At 33.8% G+C, this 24,521-nt stretch overlaps 1 protein-coding gene across 2 annotated transcripts in view; it reads right to left on the bottom strand.

Annotated features, from left to right (window-relative positions):
- Nucleotides 1-13,258: 13,258 nt before the first annotated feature.
- Nucleotides 13,259-24,521, bottom strand: part of LOC124364840 (zinc finger protein ush) — a 394,052-nt gene continuing 382,789 nt past the window's right edge. For both annotated transcript variants that reach the window (XM_046820618.1, XM_046820619.1), the window contains 3 exons: nucleotides 21,037-21,258; nucleotides 17,014-17,272; nucleotides 13,259-16,617 (listed from right to left, as the gene is read on the bottom strand). In XM_046820618.1, coding sequence (XP_046676574.1) covers nucleotides 16,553-16,617; nucleotides 17,014-17,272; nucleotides 21,037-21,258 — 546 coding nt within the window. In that variant the 3' untranslated portion in view covers nucleotides 13,259-16,552. The remainder of the gene's footprint in view (nucleotides 16,618-17,013; nucleotides 17,273-21,036; nucleotides 21,259-24,521) is intronic.

The raw sequence follows: 24,521 nt of genomic DNA, 5'->3' as shown, positions 1-24,521 counted from the left end.
ACTTGAAACCTAAATAAAAACTTGTTTTTGGACACCGAAATTTTGTGTATTTCTTCAGATATCTTAAAAATTACTGCAACTAGAGGTCTGGTACCAATTTTATTCAATTTTTCAGTTCAATTTTGCATAATATACATTAAATTTTTACGTCCTGGGTAACACCCAAAATAATTTAATAGGGCTCCCTTTTAACGGTGGCACTGAAATCTGGGCAAAATCTTTCACCGTGTATAGCTCGCTAACTAAGCGTTTCTGGACCTATGTGTATATGAAACTTTTTTCATTATTTTCACAGTAAGAACAAGTCCTGACAGTTTCTCCGTTTCTTCATGGGACACCCTGTATATATATATATATATATATATATATATATATATATATATATATATAGTATATATATATATATACATAACAAAACAATCTGCAAAGAAAATTAAAATAACTATTTATTATTGATCAATAGATAACAGGAAGTGGACTACTGACTGACTCCAGTAGTAACAGGCAGTTTGAAATCTCATAACAAGTGCAGGTTAACATTGATTATTCAATCAGCTGTGACTGTTTTACCCAATCTGTCTTTATGAGACAGCTCCAGTAGTAATTGGAGACTGAAGTGGCTCAAGGTCATCGACTGATAGGACTGATAGTGGCTTGTACCCAGTACCTGGACTTTACCAGCCTGTAGTTACTTAAATGTCATCTGATTACTGTCAGTGAATACTGATATTAATATATCTGCCTAGACTGTTTCCCAATATACACTGATTTTCAGGACGTTTTGATTTTAATTGAAAAATTATTATATTGAATTAAAGGGTTAGCACTCAATATTAATAGTATTGTTTTGGATTATTGAATTGAAATAATTCAATAATTATTAAAATACATAACAAATACATTTCTATATTCATAGAAATTATGTAAAAGGATATAAATTAATAATAAATAATTAGTACTTAGTGAATATCATATCTAAGTACATACAATCTAAAGTAAAATGAAGAATAAATATCCATGCGGAATATGTGGCAAAGGTGTAAAGTCAATAGCTGTATTATGTAAGTAAGGGTACATGCAACTTATGGTTCCATGTAAAATGTATACCATTGACTGATTCTGAATACAAACAAATCTGTAAAGATGAGAACTCAAGGTGGATGTCCAACAAATGTAGTAACACAAATTTTGATTGCTCAAGTATGTGTAAATTGGTAGAAAAGAATTTGTGGGTTGCCATCTGGGGATGAACTAGACCTTGACACCTCTCTAGCCCTGGCCACTGAAGCAAGGAGTTTACTACTGAAAGAAAATGAAGTTCTCAAACAGGAAATTTATTATCTAAAACAGTTTAAATCAGAAACTCAACTGGAATTAGAAGACAAAATTAAAGAAATGGAAAATTACAATTCTTGTTTAACTGAAACAAATCATAAAAAGAAACGAATTAAAAAATAAAATCTATTCTCTGCAGGAAAGAATTAAAATAGATAACAATTTCAAGGATGACAATTCTTTAGCTGGAAGAAGAGAAGACAAAGAATTTAGCTTATATAAACGAGCTCAAGAAGACCATAGGTTGTCTTGAAGACAAAATTGGGGCTCTTGATGAAAAGATGAAAAGAAAAGAAGCTAACTTTCTTCAGGTGGAAAATATGCATGGTAACTTGTCAAACACAACAAAAAAACCTAAAAAACATGAACAGAACACATCTACTAAAAATATCACACCAATCAATGATAAATCTATGTTTATCAATATTCTGACACCAAATAGATTCAGTGGACTGACAGATGTTGACGGCAAGGAAATAATACCAGATAATAGGAAGGAGAATAAATCACAGAAGTTTCAAGATGAAAAACCTACACGTCTTAGAAAAATAAAGCACGATTTGCAAAATCTCTCTCCCTCTGGTACATACTATAAGCTAGCCAATGAGGAGATTGGCCTTTGGCTTGACAAGCTTATCACAGTACCTAATAATGCAACTTTGCTTCATCCTTCAGTGAGACATTTGTTAAAAATTAGCACCGACAATACTACTGTGCATAATATTTGTGACTCTGGAACTTCAAAAAGTGAGTATATTTTTGCTCTGATAAATGATCGCTTAAATGAAGATGTGCAAAGTGGAGGAAGTCATTGGGCACTACCGGTTTGTATCAGAGCAATGAACTCCTACCTCCATCATGACTCTGTGGCAAGATATAATAGCGCACAGACCAGGCAGTTTGACTCTAAGCTGTCCCACTGTCTCAGTAGTGAGGAATGTCCAAATGTGGTGGAGATGCGATGTTGGCAACAGAAGGTAGTGTGGAATGTGGTGTTTATGCACAACACAATTTGGAAATGACTTGCTAACTGATACTAAATGACCTACCACTAACAGATGACAAGATATTTTTGCAAAAATGTTGTGTCTGGGTTCTCAGCTGGGTAGATCAGATTAACTTACTTCTCATTAATGCCAAGAATCCTACTTCCACTTTATCACTTAAGGCTCAGACTGAATCCCAGCAAATCATTAATTCCTCCCAGGCTGAAGAAGTAAAAAATAAACAAGTCCTTTTAAAAAGCCTGAAAAATCAGTTGACAAGCTACAAAGCAGTAATTACAGTTATCAAAAAACTAAACACAAAACAAAAAATAATCCTCAGAAAGAAAGACTGTCAAAACATGAATGGATAAATCCCACATTAGATAAGCATAAACTAAAATTAGATTCCAAACCCATTCTAATTATGGGTGACTCCATCATCAAACATGTTTCGATTAAAAATGGAAGTACAATATGCTATAGAGGGATAACAGCAAATCAGCTTTGTGGCAATATCAGAAGGATGGAAAACATTTTTCTCATTCCCCAAGAACTGTCTTTATAAATGTTGGTACAAATGATTTGAGTAGGAATGGATGTCCGGATGAGGTGATGGTAGCCATGAGTAATGTAATTAAACTCATAAAAAAGAAACTGCCAAAAGCTCAAATCATTATCAACAGCATTACAACTCGAAGAGGTATATGGTCTACAACACTGCACCGTACAAACCAAAATATTCTGTGGGTATGCAAGAACCTTGGGGTTGTGTATCTAACCAAAACTTGGAAAGATACATTACAGATGCTTGTCCCTCAAGGGATGGCCTTCATTTAAATCGAAGAGGCACGTCCATGTTAAACAGAATATTTATGCAGGCTGTGTCTCTGTTCGACAACATTTACTCAAAAGCCACATGACCTAACTCCCAGGGAAGGTTAGAGAGTCATGATCAGGCTGCCAGTGGCAAAACTGACAAAATTATGAGAACTTCAATGAGGAGGCAAGTGTACTACCACCAAACCACCTCTCTCTTCAGGAATACTTGCCTCTGCTGACACCTGACACCAGCACTAGCTACTGTCTACAGTTGGATCATTATAGTGATGAGACATCTGGTGGCTCTCTACCTGGTCAGTAATATGAACGAGGTCAACGCTGCTTAACTTCCACATCAGCTGAGTGCAAAGTACAGTGTCAGAAAGTTGTAAATGATGCAGTGCTCTCAGTGCCCCAATTTGTTCCTCAAGTGCCTGTCAGTGGAGATTGTAATAAAGATAAGTCTAATTCAAGTTCTGTTTTTTTAGACAACCAACATGTCAAATTAATACCAGTATAGAAAGATGTTTTAGAAATCAACTAAATAGTAATAGTTTGTCTAGTTTAAGTTTGAGTATGGAGGTTTTAAATCTTAAAGCAGAGTCTGATAGTGTTTCTTGCATGACAGGAGCTAAATGACCACTACTCACATTTTAAAATAATAAATAAAAAACCAATTAAGAAAGCTATTCCAGGCAATAACAGTAAAAAAATATCTTGATTATGCACTAAAACATACAGCACACTCTGATCTCCTTTAGATCAGTTTCAAATTAATTTAGAGGAAATTAGACCAGATATTTTGGCACTTTCTGAGCATAAAATGAGGGAAGCTGATGTAACGTACCTGAATATTGAGAATTACACAATAAGATCATATTTTTCTTTATATTGACTACTTATAGACTTGATATTTGTGTCATTTTGTAGCGAATTACTTCATGTTTGACTCCTGTAGTGCTGTAGTACCAAGTTCCACCACTGCGAGCGCCAGCTTCGTCTGTACTAAAATGGCTACTTTCACTGTTGTGGAGCGTGCTCGCTGTGTGTTATTGTTTCATGAAACAAACTCTGCTACAAGTGTTCAGCGTAGATTTCACACAGAATACGGAAGAGACCCTCCAAGCAGGCCTTCTATTTACACAGTTGGCACAAGAATTTTGTCGAGACAGGTTGTTGTGTTCATCATGAGAAATTGCCAGGTCGCCCACAGGTTAGTGATGCTACTGTCGAACAGGTCAGGGAAACCTTTGCCCGTAGTCCTAAAAAGTCAACGTGGCGTGCAGCTGTGGAGACTGAAATTCCACAAAAGACAGTTTGGCGAGTGCTACGGAGACGTTTGCACTTAAAACCATACAGACTTACGATGGTACAACATATCACTGATTTAGATAAAGCTGCTCGTGGAGAATTCTGTGCTGTAATGTTAGATCAAATGGGGGAAGATGAGACATTCCTGAACTCAATTATCTTCAGTGATGAGAGTACCTTTCATATCAATGGTAAAGTGAACACCCATAACTGCAGAATCTGGGGGGACGAAAAACCCAAGAGAATCCCTTGAACGAGTTTGGGACAGTCCAAAAGTGAATGTGTTTTGTGCGATGAGTAAATTTAAAGTGTATGGGCCATTTTTCTTTATGGAGAGAACTGTCACTGTTATCATTTACCTTGATATGTTGCAGAATTTTTTGATTCCTCAAATTGATGAAGATGAACAACAGGATGCTCCTTTCTACTACCAGCAAAACGGAGCACCACCTCACTACCTAAAAGATGGTAGGGATTTCCTAAACAGTCGTTTTCCAGGTCGCTGGATTGGGCGTTCAGGACCAATTGCATGGCCACCTCGTTCCCCCCGATTTGACTCCTATGGATTTTTTTCTATGGTGTTTCATTAAAGATAAAGTGTATGTTCCTCCTCTACCAGCCAGTCTTGCAGATCTAAGAAGAAGAATCACAGCTGCATTGCTGAATTTACGCCAGATTTGCTAGAACGGGTGTGGCGAGAAATTGATTACCGGTGGGATCTTTGCCATATCACTAATGGAAGTCACATCAAACCGAAATAAGAATATGACAATAAACATGAAATAATTTGCTACAAAATGACACATATATCAAGTCTGTAAGTAAAGTCAATATATATCTATATAATTTCAAAGTTGTAAAGTCCTTTTAGACTCACCCTGTACTTTCTTTGGATTTCTTAAAGCGGAAGAATGGTTGGATGTTTACAAAGCTACAGTAGAAATAAAATATAATGTGTTTTATAGTATATTTATTTATTATTTTGATATATGTTTTCCTAAGAAATCAGTTACAGACAATTCATACAAACCTCTCGATTGTATCACAAGTGATCTTAAAAGAAAAAAAGATGAAGTAATGGAACTAGAAACAATTTTTCGATCCTCAAAAAACAAAATTAAAACCAATAATTGTCAAAAAAAGAAAGAATTTAACAAAAAAATAATAGAAACACAAAAAGAGAAAATCAATGAAAGGATTATAAGCTCTTCAAATAGAGTAAAAAGTACATGGAATGTAATTAGATCTGAAGTAGGTAAACCATCCAAGACCATGACTAATATAACTTTAGAACATAATAAAGTAGAAATTAATGATCCATTAAAAGTTTGTGAACTGTTCAATAGCTTTTTTGTAAACATGGTCGATGATATAATAACTCCAAATATTCACAAAACATCAACACACTTTTTGCCTCAACAGTACTGTTGAGGCAAAAAGTGTGTGTTACTGAGTGTGTAATATTGCTTTGAGTGTACACTCAAAGCAATATTAGTACATTCTCATTCAGACCCATGACTGAAAAAGAAGTAGAGAGGATTATCCTCTCACTTGAAAATGAATGTTCTTCAGGCATCGATGACATACCAGTAATAGTGATAAAAAAACTCAAGAAGCTTCATAATCAAACCATTAACTCACCTAATTAATTCCTCTTTAATATCGGGCAATTTTCCAGAAAAATTAAAAATATCAAAAGGTTGTGCTAAAGATGTTTCATGCTATAGACCGGTTTCAATTCTTCCTTCATTTTCAAAAATATATGAACGAGTTGTATATAACCAACTTCTCAAGTATTTAGAAACAAATAATTTATTAAATAAAGAACAGCATGGGTTTTTGCCAGGGAGATCCACAATAACTGCTGGTGTGGAATTTATAGAAAATATAATAAATTCAATTGATATTGGAAAAAAAGTTATAGGCATTTTTTTAGACCTGTCACACGCATTTGACAGCGTTTCTCACAATCTTCTAATAACTAAATTAAAAGAACTGGGAATACAAAAAAAGAGCTTGCTTCGTTTACTTCATACTTGAGCAATAGAAAACAGTATGTAGAAATACATTTTACAGAATATAATCAGTGCCATAACTATATTCGGAAAGTTGCCTCCACACAGCAAGTAGTAAAGCACGGGGTGCCACAAGGGTCAATATTGGAACCTCTACCTTTTATATGTTGTCTTGGAGGAATAGCTAAAAGGACAAATTTCAGTAAAATGTGCTTATGTGCGGATGATACAAATTTGATTGTGACAGGAAAATCACAGGAGGAAATTGAAATATCAGCTTTTATAGATTTGGCTAATATTGAACAATTTCTTAATCAACACAATTTGTTACTGAACTCAAAAAAATCAATCTTCATAAGATTCTCACTGAAACAAAACAGGCAAAACTTAGAAATATCTATACCAATTGGCGATAATTACACAGATCAGAAAAATGTTTCAAAATTTTTGGGACTAATCATAGATGAAAACCTGACTTGGAACCAACACGTGGGATATGTATTAAACAAGATTTCATCAGGGATCTATGCATTGTGGCGCATGTCGGAATTGTGTAATTTGGATGCTCTGAAAAAAGCCTACTTTGCGTTGATTCATTCACACCTAGCATATGGAATATGTATATACGGTGCAACATCCAAGCAAAATCTGGATAAAATATTGATAAAACAAAAAAAGCAGTAAGAATCATGCTAAACTTGAATAGATTAGACTCGGTGAAACACTTTTTCAGTGAACTTAAGATCCCTATTATTTATAGTTTATACAGTGGAGTCCCGCTAATCCGAACACGTGTAATCCGAACGTCGGTTAATCCGAACAGGTCCAGGAGGAATTATTTTTAACAATAATGAGCAGTTATAGGAACTAATTACTTAAAAATGAAAATTGGTGCATCATTTCGTACATAAACAAAGAAAACTTTAATTAAATAGACATACAGTATTTTATTAAGACAAATTGTGTACGGTACAGTACAAAAATAATGAAGTTAAATACAGTACCAAATTGAAACTTATAGATTAAGTATGAGTTAAATTACTGTATTAAGAAGTGAAATCAAACAAAAATTGGACGTACAGTACTAATATTATTATTGAGTACAATATTAATTGTTAAAAGACATAAATTCAGTTATTGTCTTCTGTCGCATTGAAGAGAGTCTATTGGATGACGCGTAGTTTCACCATCGTGTCATAAACATGATATCGGCAGGTGTAGCAGTAGCCTGTTGCTCTAGGTATCGTAGTGTAAGGTTAAGCGCTGCTGCACCGTCTCCCGTGTGGCACCAACTCTCCTTATCGCCCAGGTTCTCATCGACCCGTAGCTCGTGGACCCGTACAATATCCAGTACGCTCACATTGCTTAACAATAGAACTCTCACACTAAATACGGTAAATGTGCTTAGTATTCGCAAACACGTTTATTTATCAAGAAATACAATGCAACAGTCAGAAAACATATTTTAATAAAAAATGTTGATAATTCTATAACAAAATAGACCCATTCTCAAGTTTAAAACCGTATTTTTCTGTCATTCTGGCTAATCCGAACAATCACATAATCCGAATAGGGCTCGGTCCCAATTAGGTCGGATTAACGGGACTCTACTGTATATAATAGAAGTAATAAAATTTGTAACAAAAAATCCAATGAATCCCTAAAATCTACACATATTTACAATACACGTAACAAAATCATAACTGACAGGCACAATCTGAAATTATATGAAATGAAAACAATCTTTATTGGCAAAAAGTACTATAATCAGCTACCTAAGGAAATAAAAAATATAACTGACAGGAAGAGATTTGAAAGTGCAGTAAAAGATTACCTTACCAATAAGGCATTGTGCTCCATTCAGGACTTTTTTGAGCTCAGATGACTATGTTATATATATTATCATTTAAGTTAGATAATAAAATTCTATTTAAAAAGATGTGTAAATTTTAAATTTTGACTTTATTTTTTAAGATAGACTAGTGTGGAGATGATGACACTATTCATATGCTTCTTGTAAAAATGTGTATTAATGGAATAAAGATTATTCTTATTCTCACTATGGAAAAATATCACTCTGGACCTCCCCCCAAAAAGTTTTCCTTGCATCCTTTTTTTGTCTCACAAGGTGGATGGATACATTGATTAACAATCAACAGTTATGTAATAGCAGAGGAACAATGGATTTATAAGTGGATGTTCAACATCAAATGCTACAAAGAATACCTTATAAAACTTCAAAGCTAGAAGACACAGCAACTGCAATTTTGTCAGATTATAGCAGATTTTTTGAGTCATGAAATATTATCAAGTAAGTTGGAAGATATGGATGTTGAACAAAATACTTGAAGGTAACAGCTACCGACATAATTCACCCCAAACTGTTGAAAAAAAAACTACTTTGAATAATAAGATCTAAAATACTAAATATAGCTAAATAGTTGTGAAGCGTCCCACAAAATGATCTTTTCTGTACAACTAAAAATCATTGATTTATTGAGGTTGCACTGTGCTTCTCCAAAACTAGATACTTGAAATACTAGAGATAGAATAATAATGCAGTCAATATGGATCAACAATACTGTGCTGCAAACAATCTAGTTGTCAAATAGATTAATATCAAATAAATCAATTTTGACTCTCTGAGGTTGAGTGGTAGAGAGGGCTAAATAGCCCTAACTCCGCATCTTAAATAAAGGCATATTTCATTTCATTTCATGTATATTATCAACCATCATATCAAAACTAAGTTCTTTGTTATACAGAAGGTGTCTTAGTAGTCCACCTGAACTACTAATGCTGTCTCTTACCTTGTCGGACATATGTTTCTTCAGACCACTATAAACTACAGTAAAATTTTGATTTTTTACACAGACAACGTTGGGAGATCGACATGAAACTATGTTGTTTGTGGCTGGCCTATAATAGTTATTATTATGCCTATTACAATGAATTAATAAAGGTATTTATTCTGAAGTATTTATAATTTGTATATTGAAACATTAAAAAAAAGCTGGCTGTAGTAAAATGACCTTGATTTTTTTCCATAAGAACGTTAATCGTAATGTAGTATAAGCGCTCTTATTTTGTCATAAAATCAAGCGAAATATCTCATTTTGAAGATGTAATTATTATGCATCAAAATGCTTTTATTAGTAGAGTGCAAGGCTTTTTGTATATTTAACCCTACATCGGGCGCTAAACGGAGTTTTCCTCCGTGTATTTTTTATTATTAAAAATAGTACTACTTTTCTGATGTTGGCAGTTGTTTCCCGCAGTGTACTTCACGAGCATCTTTCGGGGAAGCGAAACAATAGCCTCCCGCTTATCTTTGTCAAAATCTGTCAGTATGAGGTCTACTTCCGTGCGAGACTGGACGATTCCTCCGTGAGCGCCCGATGTTGTGTTTGTAGTGCTTGGTCGAAATCTCCGTGAGCGCCTTATAGTGTTTTAGTTTTTATGGAGTAATAATCCGTGTGCGCCTAAATGTGTGACCTGTGATGGTTTCTTTTTAAGTTTTACAATATATTTTATTTGAATTTTGTGAAATGGAGAATGAAGACGAGAGACTTGTCAGTACCCGTGTGCTAGGGAACATTTCAGTACTGTTTATGGAGTGAACATTGTCGTTATAAGAACCAGAAGGAAAATTTTTTTGAAACTTTGTGTAGTGTTTAAAAAAAATTTTAGTAAAGAATAAATTTTGATTTTAGAATAATAATTGACATTACAATTGTATAATATGTCAAGAATTGAAGTAAGTTGTTTTTGTAAGAAGTTAAAAACTAAATTAATTTCCGTATATTAATACAGTAGGTTAAACATTTTTACAATTAATTGCATTATTCCTTAAAATAAATCATGTTGTTATTACACAGTAACATTTTTTTAAGATTTTGAATTTCTTATTAGGAAAATTCATTACATAAGAGAGTAATTTTTATTTAATTTCTAAAAATGAATATATTATATTGTAATTAAATCAGTATGAATATTTAAACAAATAAAAACAGTTTAAACGACTATGATATTCATTATTCCTCATAACCTGGAGGAAACCTCCGTGAGCGCCTGATGGTGTTTCTAATTTTAAGCGCCTGATGGAGGGTTAAGCTATGAAGTACAACAAAGTTAAAAATTTTCTTATGAATACCCTATAAAAATATTTTTTTAAAGCACTACAATGCATATTATATTTTTATATTATAAACTGACACATATACTATTGTTTTACAACTAAAAATACGGTCATACAGCTACATGAGGTTTAACTTAGATTTTATGGAGCTACTATCAAGATGGTCACCAGTACAGCCGGCTTTTAAATTAATATTATTCTTAGATAAGGATAGTGAGTTTTCCGCAGTAATCTACCTAAAGTGTACTGGATTTTAAAATTTGTTCTTTCACTTTCATTTTTAGATTCCACACCTCCTAGACCTTTAGTATAAGTTTAGGGTATACTAGTTAACTCACTATAAACTTGTATACTGAAATACAGTGCACATTAATGTTGAACCCATTTTTAAGCATTTCTCTAACCTTATGTTACTATTTTCCAAACACTGTACCTAACCGGTACATAATATTATAAGAAATTAATCTGCCTTCTACGAAATGTGAGATGGTTGGTTCACTCCACTTGGATATACCATCAGGGCCGTACTCAGCTTTGGCAGGCCCGGGAAAGGATATTTGGCCTGGCCCATCATGTTTTGCCTCCCGCCCCGTTACAAGTGTATGGTCAAGTATGCCATGTTGCCCTGTTATAATTTTCTAAAAAAAACTGGTCTGAGTACAAATCTGTATGCCACCGATTGAACATCTAAGTCATATTCCTGCCCACCAATACCACATCAATCCCATAAATTCCCAAATTCACAGCTACAACACCAGACATGCCTCTAGCTACCAACTCCCTGTACACAGACTGACAGCCACAGAAAGGAAACCGACCTACGCTGGAGCCAAGTTATGGAATGCCCTTCCAGAGGACCTGAAGAAGACCAGCAGGCTGCAGTTTGGACAACTCCTGAAGTGCTGGCTACAAGAACATCCTTTCTACCAACTTGATGAATTTTATCAAAGGACTGACAATGCCTAACCACTGAATTTTCAATGACCCTTGTTCTTATCTCTATGATAATGTACAAAAGAATGTCAATAAACAATAAACAAATAAACAATAAACCCATTAGATCAAGGTAAGATTGCTGCTTTCAAAGCTTACTATTTGTGTAGAACATTTTAACTTCTCCTAAAATCTATGGATGACGCCCCTGAACTCACAGTTCCATCAATGTGGGAAACCTACAACATCTCAAACTGTCTTATTAACATCAATGAAGTGAAGCCTTCGATCATAACTGCATGCTAACCAAAGTTATGACCTGAAGCTGTAAGGGTGATTGATTCCAAAATTAATTTGAGTGGAATAGGAACATCAGTGGTGGATAACATTTTAGAAATCACTCACTACATCAGCGGTAAGGGTTTTCCTAAAATAGGCCATCAAGATTTCAAAGAAATTATCCAAGAAATGACGGACTGATACATCTCAAAACAAGGTATCCGAACAGCCTGAAGATGAAAACTAAAATCCCGATAATCCTGAAACAAAGTCAAGATTTTCCTCAAAAAACATTGACGAGATCTTCTGCAGATCACATGTTGAAGAGGATCCCCTCATGAAAAGGGCCCTTCAGTTCAAAAGAGGACTGCAGGATCTGGTGCTCCCATATGAAGAAGCCCACAAGAGTTTGAACAAAAAAGAAACACAAATATAACCAAGTTTTTTAAGGCTTCCTAGATTTTTCATCCATGTACTGTACAATGGCCCTAAAATTGATAAATACACATTTAAAACAACTACACTGTACACTATTCACATTTTTTAACTATCCCTAAGATGATGTTGAAAGCAAGCCTCTTTTGCAGCTCAGAGAATATTGTCCATGAATACATTCTCAATTTTAACCCTGTCACAGGCATTCACCTACAATCACCTCAACGGAATCAAAGCACTAAAGTTTGAGCACCTCTGATCACCACCAACTGCTTTATCATTGCTCTCTGCTTTGTGCTGCCATCGTACAGCTGCTTTTAGAACTGCTAATGAAAATATCTATTGATAGTACTATTGTCCTTGTTCATACATGTTTTTATGTTTAGTGAGGGTATCTAAGAGTAATATATGAAATGTTTAATCATTTTCAATCTCTTCATTGACAGTGATTTAACTGTTTTTCATTACAGTCCCTTCCAATTTCTTTTGCTATCTAATTATAATTATTAGACCTATTTGTGACTTCTTGAAATGTTTTACTGATGTATTATGTTGTTTTTTAGTTCTATGTATAGGACATGTACTCTTTTTTTAAAATAACAAAGTAAACGTTTCTTGTACAAATGAGTATCATTTGGATTTAGTTTACGTTATAAACTTAATAAATTTTCAAATACCACCATATTATAGATAATTTAATAGTATTTACTTCAATGTATAGTGTGTAATAGTTTTGTTTCAATAGAGGTGTTAAAATAATAAAATCGTGAGAGTATTCTCCCCTGATGGAGCAGCCCAATCAATTCAGTCCGGTAGCGCCAGAAACATGCCATGGTGATTCGACTGGAAGAGGATTGATCATTTTAAATGATACCATGAAATTAAGCTTGATCATATTCATGGAAAATAGTTCATAGAGATTTGATCTTGTTGGTCATAATGTGATACTCACTTATGTGTTAAAGTATGTATGATCTAATTTGTAGGAAGTGAAAAAATCACAACACTTTTACAAATAAATATTTTATTGTCTTGAGGATCCCAATATTTATACGTTAAATGGTTGGAAATATTCACAAATACATGAATATAACGAGATAAGTAACCGACTGTACATGTATTGGCCTAAACTATTACAGGGAATGGGAACATGAGCAACACCGTACATCAACACAATTTACACTATAATTTACGTCAATGCATGGCTACTGACCTAAGTGGGGATGTGGAAATTGTCACATTTCAGTATAATATTTAGACAGTAATTCTATTGAGTAATTTCAAATGTTATAAATTATACTCAAAACAATCCTGATGAATAATATAATAAATATACAAAAATTATTAACTTATACTTTTAGCTCTTCCATAAATAATTTTTACAATTGTTCTATAAAAGATTTATAACAATAAAATGAATATTATTGAATAATAAACTGATTGTTATTTCATTGGAATGTATAAATAATTATTAAAAAAAATAAATTCTCGTTTTACATTATCCCTTAAAACCCCTGTCAAAACAATAACGTGAACAATAAAATCAAGATAGGTAAATGTATTACAAAATTCTAACTAGCGTATACAACATATTCAATTATGCTTATAATAATCTATACATCAACAATAACATATTATTCACATATATAATACATACCCTATGTACTAGTTTGGTAAAACAAAATATATACACGATTCAGGGACAAAAAATGTCCAGTGAAATTCAATTTCATTATTTAATAATGACATACAGTTCATTTTAGTTAAATTTACATACAATAAAAAACAGCAAATGGCATTGCAAGCCACTTATCTAATGCCCTTATTAACTGGTACAGGTTAGTAATTCTATTACATTACTAATACAATAAAATAATCTTGGATTTTGTAAATTTACAAACAATTACTGATTTCACACTTGTACTTACTTTTCTTTACTTTACTGACATAAAATAAGTAAAACTAATTATTTAAAATAAATGTTGGATTCATTATTTATTAATCAGTATAAATAAATATTTATAGGAATAAAACATTATAACCGATAAAATCTGTGCTTTTTATAGAACACATGAGACAATATTAAAAACTTAAATATTAAACAGTAAACAATGAGAATTGCACATTTTTCATGAAATGATCACAGAAACAAAATATTGAGAATTACATTCCTCATTATGCTTTGTAAGCATTCACAAAATATTAGATACCATAACTAAACATATGAACAGCAGTATATACATACCAATCTTGGTACAGTATTCTGTATTTACAATAAATTATATGTATTCGCCTGTTGGGCTCAATCGCCGACTTTTACATTATGTTATTATAAGAATTTACTTAACCCCCTAACAGTGTTGTCTTTTTGAACCTTTAAATTATGTTGTTTTTACAGAAACAGGTTTGTAGAGTTTAGATATATACTTTTTCAAGACACGCAGAAGCTGTCTGTACTGTGCGACTATGGCAAATTTATCAGAGTACCAAGGAAGTGCTGACATCTAGTAAAAATCACCAGAACTACTTGCACAATGCACAGTTGTCACAGAAATGCTTCTTGCGTAATATTATGACAGACAGAATAAAACAGGAACAATATAACAATGCATAATATTATATCAGTAGCACACTTTTTATCAATCAAATTTGCGTCAAAACCATTAAAAGGGGTTAAGAATTTCAAGAATCTTAAATATAAAATCCCTAAGTTTCATCACTAGTTAATTAGTTTCAACATTTAACCCTTAAAGCGCTGTGATCAATTAGTGTACATTTAGAAGTTTTAAAAAGAATTCAGTTTTTGTCAAAGTTAAATTTATTTTCTGTTTCTTGAAAGAAAGAATTTTTTTAACTCCGATACTGATGGCCACGTTGTACATGTAGACGCACTGTATATTTGTATGCTGTACAAATATATTTGCATGTCAGACAAAACGACAACAGAATAGGCACAGTTAATTGTTTAATTACATGCAACACATAATCCAATTAGCATTCCAAAGGTAATAAATCAATACATTTATGCATTCTTATACATTCAGACACTTTCATGAATTATGATGTACACAAGTAAGACAAAACGGATATATCTGTATGTTATGTTTAGCATAATTGTCATGATACAGCCGCGCTTTAAGAGTTAATCTTTATTTATTAGGAAGTTGCTATAGTACAGAAGTTAATATTCATTATTAACTTTTATACCAAACTTCCATAAAATATATAATCTCAGTACATAACACTGTCCCCAATGTGTTATAAACATGTGTCAAGAAAACCAATTGTAATTTTCAGATTTAATAAATACACTACAGATAATTATACCTCAAGATAGAAACTAATTTACCTTGTTACTAATGGGACTGGCTCAAGGTTTATCAAACCGTTTGTAGTCCAAAAAAAAAAAAAATTAAATTGTTGCCACCTCAAGTCGTAAAACACTGAGGGGGTATAGCCTATATGTTATTCTCTATAATAATCTGTAATAATGTAGAAAAGTTATTGTGACGTACAAATACCAACATTCCTTCTCCACCATCAGTACAATTAATATTTGTCTAGATGAAAATGATTCTGTAATATATAGGATGAGGCACAAGTCTGGATACACCCCCTATCAGGCCAGCTCAAGGAAACATAATGGTGGTTATTATGTCTGTCGATGGGTGTACAACTTTTTAAGAGCTATGGCAACATTGGCGACCATCTTGATTCCACTATCATTGATTTGAACAATATTTTTCACAATGCATATACTGAACTGCCTCATTGTCAGGGAGTTCAAATGTAATTTTGCAATAAACATTTAAAACTTGTAAAAAATATAAAAAACATATTACTAAATACTAAACAATACAGTAATTTAAAATTGAAATATTTTGTTACAAATACCGGTATATTTCTAAATATTGTTTCAAGTGATCTTGAATTTGCTGTAAACATTTTTTTAAAATTTTACCATGTTACTTGGAAGTACTGCAAATCATTGTGATTTCTAACATATCGATTTTATAATATAGATGATAACGGTTTGTAAATGCTTATTCATACAATAATAATAATGGATCATAAAAATTAATATCTGAGATCCTGATAATGAAAAAAACTAGACTGACTGACACCAAAGTAATCAACTAACAAATCTTCATATTTTTATATAAAATTTGTGATTGCATGTTCATCAATTCCATTGGGGACATGTGTTTACGTTCATCTTACGTACTGGTGCAAAAGTGGGCGATAACTAATCGATATTAAGTGTTGAGTCAGTTGTGTGGTTACTGTCGTCCGCTGTGTAATCATCTATGGACATGGACACTGCGAGCCAAGTTCGTCACCACACCTTCTCCTCTCCTCATCATCACTGAACACACAAAGTGAGGTTAGTTGCATACCAAGTACCGCTTTCTTGCATGAAAAAATATAATCTTCTAAATGAATGGTTTTATTTAATGATCAATAGGAAAAAATTACTAGAATGTCTTTTGACTTTTTATATGCTAAATTTTAAGTACTAATCAACTTACAAGTTCCAACAATAAAATATCTTCTACTGAGGTTATAAAAATAATTTTACAATATAAAATGTGAAAATAATGAAAAAAATGACAGAATGATTTTAATAATATGGAGTTATTATAGTTTATATCTCCAAATACAAAAAGCAATCTCTTATTTGGTAAACCTTTGATTGCACAAGTATTGTTATTGAAAATTCCTAAATCAACTAAAGGTATCAAAAGTTGAAAAAAAACATTACCACTTTTCGAGTCGGAACAGTCTTGGGAGTTGTGTTGTGATTCAGTCTTGACCTCGTCAACTTCAATGTACTCCTCGTCATCCTCATCTTCTGGCCTCCTCTCCATCTCCTCTTTCACTTTGACAGAGTCCCCGTTGACATTTCGGGAGCTGTTAGTGTCAGGAGTCTTCCTGATGTGGCTTTCCTCACTATCAACTGCTGGCAGTTCGATGCTTCCCCCACTTCCATCCTCAAGGATACATGTTATGTAGTTCTCTTCCTGAAACATTATGATATATCTTTAGCATTTCTTCATCATGACAGAAACCCTAACAACAAAGTGTTCGAGACTCCCTAATGTGGCTCTCCTCTTCATCCTTGTTCCCTCAAGATCTCATCATATAATTTCTTTCCTGATATCATCCGATTCCTTCAGCACTCCTTTTATCAAACCAAGAGATTGCCCAATATTCAAACTGTAATAACATAACATTACTGCCTTATAGATTACTAAATTAAATTTGATGAAAAATAGTTTTGTGCTTCGTAAACGATTGTCAAAAGATAGAGAAAGAAAAATATGAGACACTCATCTCAGCTTAAGTCATACAGAATGATGACTTTTATGGTGAAAACCATGGAAAAAACGATAAATAGACAGATAAGGGATGAAATCTTATTATTTGGATTGAGTTTCCTAAAGTGCTGTCAAATGGATTGTAGTTCTCTTAAAAAACTGTCATGTAAGAACAAAGCTCTGAGAGGAATCTGCCACATGTATGGTCTGAAATGGGCGTCCCTGGGGAGGGATACTGTTTCACTTGTCATGAGCATTGCTGGTGAATGATCTCTTGGCTGAAGCAGAAGAAAGTGGTATAAAACTACAATGTTATGCTGATGATTTAGATTAGGGGAGGTATTAACGAATCACTCAAGAAGCCCTTACTTTACAAAGATCTGATGTCATGAGGAAGGATGAACTTATCAAAAACATGTAAACATGTACCTTTACCAAAAAATTAACATTAAACAAGCTTAACCTGTCTCGGAAGGTACAAAAATAATGTACAGCTATGTAGTCAACTATCTAGGAGTAGTTCTAAAGAAAAGACTCTCATGAAATCCTTACATTGAAAACATTTTATCCAAAGCGAAAAAAGGTTTTGGTCCTTGTAAGACTCTTTGAATATAAACAGGGACTAAAAATCAAGATGACCTATAGAGCCATTATAAAACCAATGATCACTTACGCAGCTCTTGTGTGGAGGCTAAAGAAGAACAAAATACAGCAACCAAGAGGTTAGCATGCGTAAGCATTATCGGGGGAATAAGCTACTGTCCAACTCTTGCATTGGAGCAGTACTGGGGTACACTCCTCATACATTACTGGGATACTGAGGTACATCAAGTGCTATAAAAGATTTTGAATAGAAAAGTGATAAAACCTACCTCCTCAGAAGGACACGTGTCAACAATACATGACCTGATGCTGAAATGATAGCTTACATGTCGGAGGAGTGCATAGTAAAGAAATACTCCTTTGATAAACCATATTTCGTCTCCATAGAAAGTAGAGATAAATGGAATACAAAGGAAGCCTACCTTACTAAAGGTGTTTTGAAGTTTTACACTGATGACTTAAACTTTGACACCAGGGCAGGGTTTGGTGTTTATGGGTTAAGAGCAAAAAATGGCAATGCCCTTCAGGAAATATGTTACGGTTTTCCAAGCTGAAGTCATGGCAACTGAAAAATGCACCAGGAGGCTTGCACAAAGATGAGTCGCTTTAAAAGAGCTTGACATCTGCTCCTTCGAATCAAAGGCGGTATATAATGCAAGAATACACTAATAGAACAGGCAAAAAGGAACAGGTTCTTCTTGGCATGGTGCCAAGACAAAAGGCATTTCTGAAAGACTGGTAGGACCAGAGCTGGGCTGTGGAGTAGCCTTCTTCAACAATAAAACTCTAGTAAATGTTTGAGAAAGAGGATTAGATCCGAGACTTAGAGAAAGCCCTCAGGATTCAGGCAATAAAAAATGTTTATCTCCCCATATGCAAAAGGATGGTCAAAACTCCTATATCTAAGCAAGAAAGATATAAAATTGTAAAGCTAAAAAAAGGACATGACCCTCTTCGAAGACATTTGATGAAAGTGGGTCTAAGCCAGACTGATAAATGCAGACTCTGTGGTGAGGCAGAAGAAACAGTAGAGCACAAGGGGCTAAACTGTCCTGCTTTTTGAAAAACCAGAAAAACATTCCTAGGAGTTTATCTCTTGAGCTCAAAGGACATCAAAGAACAGGAGCCCTCAAATCTTGTGTTTTTGCAGAAGCCTTAGAATTTTGAGGATTAGAAATAACTACGGTCGGTGGAAAGGTTCTTTCAGAAATAAGTGCAGAGTCTAAGGCTCTTTCCCTCATAAAAAAATACCACGAGAATAAACTTTACAACAGATAGCATCAACTTTTTTATATAATTTTCACCATGTTGCCATCGTTTTCAAGTATTAATTTCATATCTCTAGTACCTGAATCACTGATCAAACATGATTATGATAAGACTTTGTTTGAAATTTATTATTGAATATGAATATGGCTTTAAATGATGACAGGGTTACACAACATTTTGAAAACTTCAAGTAACAAATTCTAAAAAATAACGTTAAGCATGCAGGAAAGTTAACAATTCAAATGTATTACAATAAAGAGAAAGAAAATTTTACAAGAAATGTATATGTCAAGATGATAAATATGTACTTGACATCCAACTCAAAATTCTGTTCTCTTCACTTAAAACAAGAAGCTGAAACCCCTTCATTTATTTATTTCTTTTCAATAGCAACACCACTAATTATAATATAATAAGAAGATAAATTATAGTCTGATAACAAGGTAGGTATTACCTTGCAACCTGATAGAAGATACCTGCAGCAAGATAAATTTAGAACAATATAAAATATAAATAGCAGAATGATGGGTAACAAATAAATTCCCATCAAAAGTTAATTGATTTATTCAAAAAACAAAATAAATTGGAAATTAGTTCGATGATGGCAGAAATCAATATTGATGTATTGAAAATATAATACAGGCACTAAATCTACGCTAGAAAACATAGGCCATATGAGTTGAATCTCACTTCAATAACACTCCACGAACTAGTTTCTTGAATGATGCTAGAGAACAGTGAAGAAATCAATCTCAGAAAACACAAAGCTTCCTTCTCTCACCAACCATGACAGACCACTATTAGAGCTCTAGGCCATATGGGTTGAATCTCACTTCAATAACACTCCACGAACTAGTTTCTTGAATGATGCTAGAGAACAGTGAAGAAATCAATCTCAGAAAACACAAAGCTTCCTTCTCTCACCAACCATGACAGACCACTATTAGAGCTCTAGGCCATATGGGTTGAATCTCACTTCAATAACACTCCACGAACTAGTTTCTTGAATGATGCTAGAGAACAGTGAAGAAATCAATCTCAGAAAACACAAAGCTTCCTTCTCTCACCAACCATGACAGACCACTATTAGAGCTGTAGCTTGTAGGGAGGCATCTCCGCTGAAGGATGGATTTGGATCTCGTAACACTAAGGACCACAACGTCAATACTGTACAGCAAAGTAGGGCAGTCAATGAGGACGTTCACCAGTTTAAAGGGCACACCGAGATTAGAGATACTGCACCTCATCTACGGAGACTGCAACTCCTAGAGCCTTCCCAAAACAGCAAAAGGGGTCACGAGATATCCATAACCAAGTCCCTAATCGAACATTCTGATTGGGCCTCTTGACGCACTTAACCATAAAATGACTTTTGGTGCTGCTTCGGACATGGCAGTACTTTCAGGTTGGGTAAGATTTCCATGTCACCTTCAAAAAAGGAAGGATAGCTATGTCGTAACCTATAATCAATACTACTGAAATCTTCATATAGATATGTAGGTATTGAGTCTAACATCAAAATGTGTCATCTTACAACACATTTGTATGTACCATGACCAGAATCATCTGTAAAGATACCAAATAATGTTATGTACCATAATTTCAGTAGATCTCTTCTCGAAGTGCATGCGTATATGGGTGCGCATTCCTCGCAAGGTGTTCCCTTTGTAGCGGCATATGGTGCAAAGGAATGCCTTGACCCCAGTATGAGTGTCCATGTGCTTCTGCGCGGCACTGGCCGTGGGACTGACAACGTGACAGCATGGGCACTTCCATGCCGCACTTCCACCGCACACATGGTCCATCGGCACTGTCATCTGACACACAGGGATGGTTAGATTTCAAGACAGTTTAGTAATTATCAGTTAATGCCCAAACTAAGGGCTTCACCAGATAATATAAAAAACTACTCTTATTTAAAGACAGAATAAATATGTCTCTAAGCAGTAAGACAAAAAAAAAAAAAAAAAAAAAAAAAAAAAAAAAAAAAAAAAAAACCAGATATAATTGAATAAAACATTTCTGAATGTATATGTGAGTGCTGAAAAGGTTGTATATGGAGTATAGGGAAAATTTAGATTTCATGGGTTAAAATAAAATAAATAAACTACGAAAGTAGCAGTAATTTGATAAGTGTGTATAATTGTTCCAGTAATTATGTTTTGGTTGCTTAATTTTATATTATAGGTAAGGTTTAAGATTGTCCACATTAGTTTGTAAACAAATAAAGTGATAACACTACAGAGGCCGAATGCCAATTCTCAGTGTCATAAAAGTAGTGACTGATAATAGTGTATATTGTTTGATTGCCGGCCATCAAAACTGTGTAGGATGGTCGAGTATATTCCTACCATTATAAGATGCATGAAGTGTAATATTGCAGAAGGAATAAAGATATTTTCTTTTCATTTCAAATGCAGCAGTAATTCTGCACATCGTGGGGAAGCTGCTTCAGGTTAATACAGATTTTTTTGTCTGAATGAAATGGAGGTTATCTTGTTATGCTTGATGAATCTACAGTATAATGGGTTTGTGTATTGACTCTGCATAGCCTGCTCTCAGAATTGACACCAATTACGATACATTTTTATGTAATTGGCATAATATTTATGTAAAGAGCAGAGTTGGGTTTTACCAGGACTTAAGTTGGCAAAGCTTTAGTTAAGAATACACTTAAGATAGATATATACAGGGTGTATATTATGTCTGGAAACACCCAAATATATCCTTTAATAATTTAAATATAAATTTGAAACCTCTTACAATTGTGATAGAGATTGGGGCATCTACTTTTTGGAACAATGTTTTGTATATGTCACACCAACGGGGGACGTCGTCCTGCCGAGGGTATCGTGAATATTCTTAATGGAAGCCTATACCTTGTGAATACATAATTTTAAAGGTAATAGCTTACTGAATTGAATGCCACAAACCGCATCTCAAAAGAAATTTATTCTATCAGAAAATAGAGCATTTTTAGTATTGAAAATTTACTGATGTTCAACAATGTAATTTTAACATGGTTCTTGCCACAAAATGTGTTACACTAATTTTTTAGCATTTTTTAAATGTTCAATTAAAATAAAATAAACAATTTATTTTTAAGCTGGTTTCATTAGTACAAATTTACCAGTTTTTATTACAATGAATAAAACTTATGAGTCACTTTCTCTGATTACTTATGAATCTGTACTTGGTGTTTTCCAGTCAGCAGGAAGGTTTAAAGAGACAAAGGTCACTAGCCTATGAGAAACATTATTGTGTTATTAATCATCTGGTCTACAGGTTTCAGTTTGTTGAGCATGGAGCTTTCACTAGACAGGTCAGGTCTAAGCTTGGGAAATTACAAATGGACAAAGGTCATATCATTACTGTCGAGTTAATCAGTGTCTCTGAAGCATTGCCCTGTCAACAAGTTATCTAATTACAGTAGTTCAGTTTTATTTGGCATTTTAATGGAATTGTCTGAAAGAGAACGAATTACTCTGTTGATGATGCGAGGATATGGCGATCGTCCAAAGATCTTATCGGGAAGTTTGTAATTTGTTTTAATGACACTTTCCCAGAAAGGAATCCCATAAGTGTTTCAACAATATCAAAAAACTATTGAGCGTTTTGAAATGACAGGGAGTGTACGTAATCGGCCAAAAGTCGGGTAGGATACAATCTGCAACAGATGAAGAACATGCACTAGATGTTTTGCAAACATTTATTGAAGACCCACATACATCGCTCAGAAAAGCTGCACAGCAACATGATATGCACCCCTATGTCTGTGAGTAAGATTTTGAAAATTAATAAATACAAACCATTTAAAGTTACATTTAGTCCAACAGTTAAGTGAGGATGATTTACGACAGAAGAGTTGAGTTTTGTGAACTTGTGATGCGCAAATGTGATGATGACAATAGAGATTTTTTCTGACCAACATACTATTTTCTGATGAGGCAAACTTTTTTCCTAAATGGCAAATGTTAACAGGCACAATTGCCTGTTATACTGGGCTAGTGAAAACCCACATTGGATTACTGAGTCCCATTCACAGCAACCACAAAAAACTGAACGTATGGTGTGGAATTTTTAGGTAACAAAATTGTTGGGGGCCCTTTTTCATCAATGGAAATTTAAATGCCCGAACTTTACTACAATATGCTCCAAAATGAAATAATCCCAGCTATTCAAATTGCATCAGGAGAATACTTTGATAATGTATGGTTTCAGCAGGATGGTGCTCCACCCCATTATGGGAGACAGGTAAGAGAGTATTTGGATTTAAGGTTTCCTCATAAATGGATTGGCCGAAGAGGAGAAATCGAATGGCCTCCAAGATCTCCGGATTTTGTCACCAATCGATTATTTCCTATGGGGTCATTTAAAATCCAATGTTTATAGAAGAAAGCCTCATAATTTGGAAGACCTAAGAAACAGGATTATAGAGGAGATTGCTTTGCGATAACTGAAGAAATGTTAGGCAACTCTGTCGAATCATTTTACACAAGATTGGCTCATTGTCAAACCGTAGAAGGAACACAGTTCGAACAATTGCTTTGACACCAAATGCAGGTAAAACGTTTGTTGTAAGACTTTCTAACAGCATACATTACTTTTAATTTGTAATAAGAAATCAATAACATAAGTATTTCCATAATTGTACTGTAATAAAAACTGGCAAATTTGTGCTAATAGAACCAGCTTAAAAATGAAATTTTTGTTTTATTTAATTTGAACATTTAAAAAAAATGCTAAAAAATTAGTGTAACACATTTTGTGGCAAGAACCATGTTAAAATTACATTGTTGAACATCAGTAAATTTTCAATACTAAAAATGCTCTATTTTCTGATAGAATAATTCCCTTGAGATGCGGTTTGTGGCATTCAATTCAGTAAGCTATTACCTTTAAAATTATGTATCACAAGGTATAGGCTTCCATTAAGAATATTCACGATACCCTCGGCAGGACGTCCCCCGTTGGTGTGACATAACAGGAACATATGTTCCAAAAAAGTAGATGCCCAATCTCTATCACGATTGTAAGAGGTTTCAAATTTATATTTAAATTGTTAAAGGATATATTTGGG

This window comes from Homalodisca vitripennis, chromosome 6 (assembly GCF_021130785.1).
Source record: "Homalodisca vitripennis isolate AUS2020 chromosome 6, UT_GWSS_2.1, whole genome shotgun sequence".
Lineage (NCBI taxonomy): Eukaryota > Metazoa > Arthropoda > Insecta > Hemiptera > Cicadellidae > Homalodisca > Homalodisca vitripennis.
This window is presented reverse-complemented; position numbering and strand designations above follow the sequence as displayed.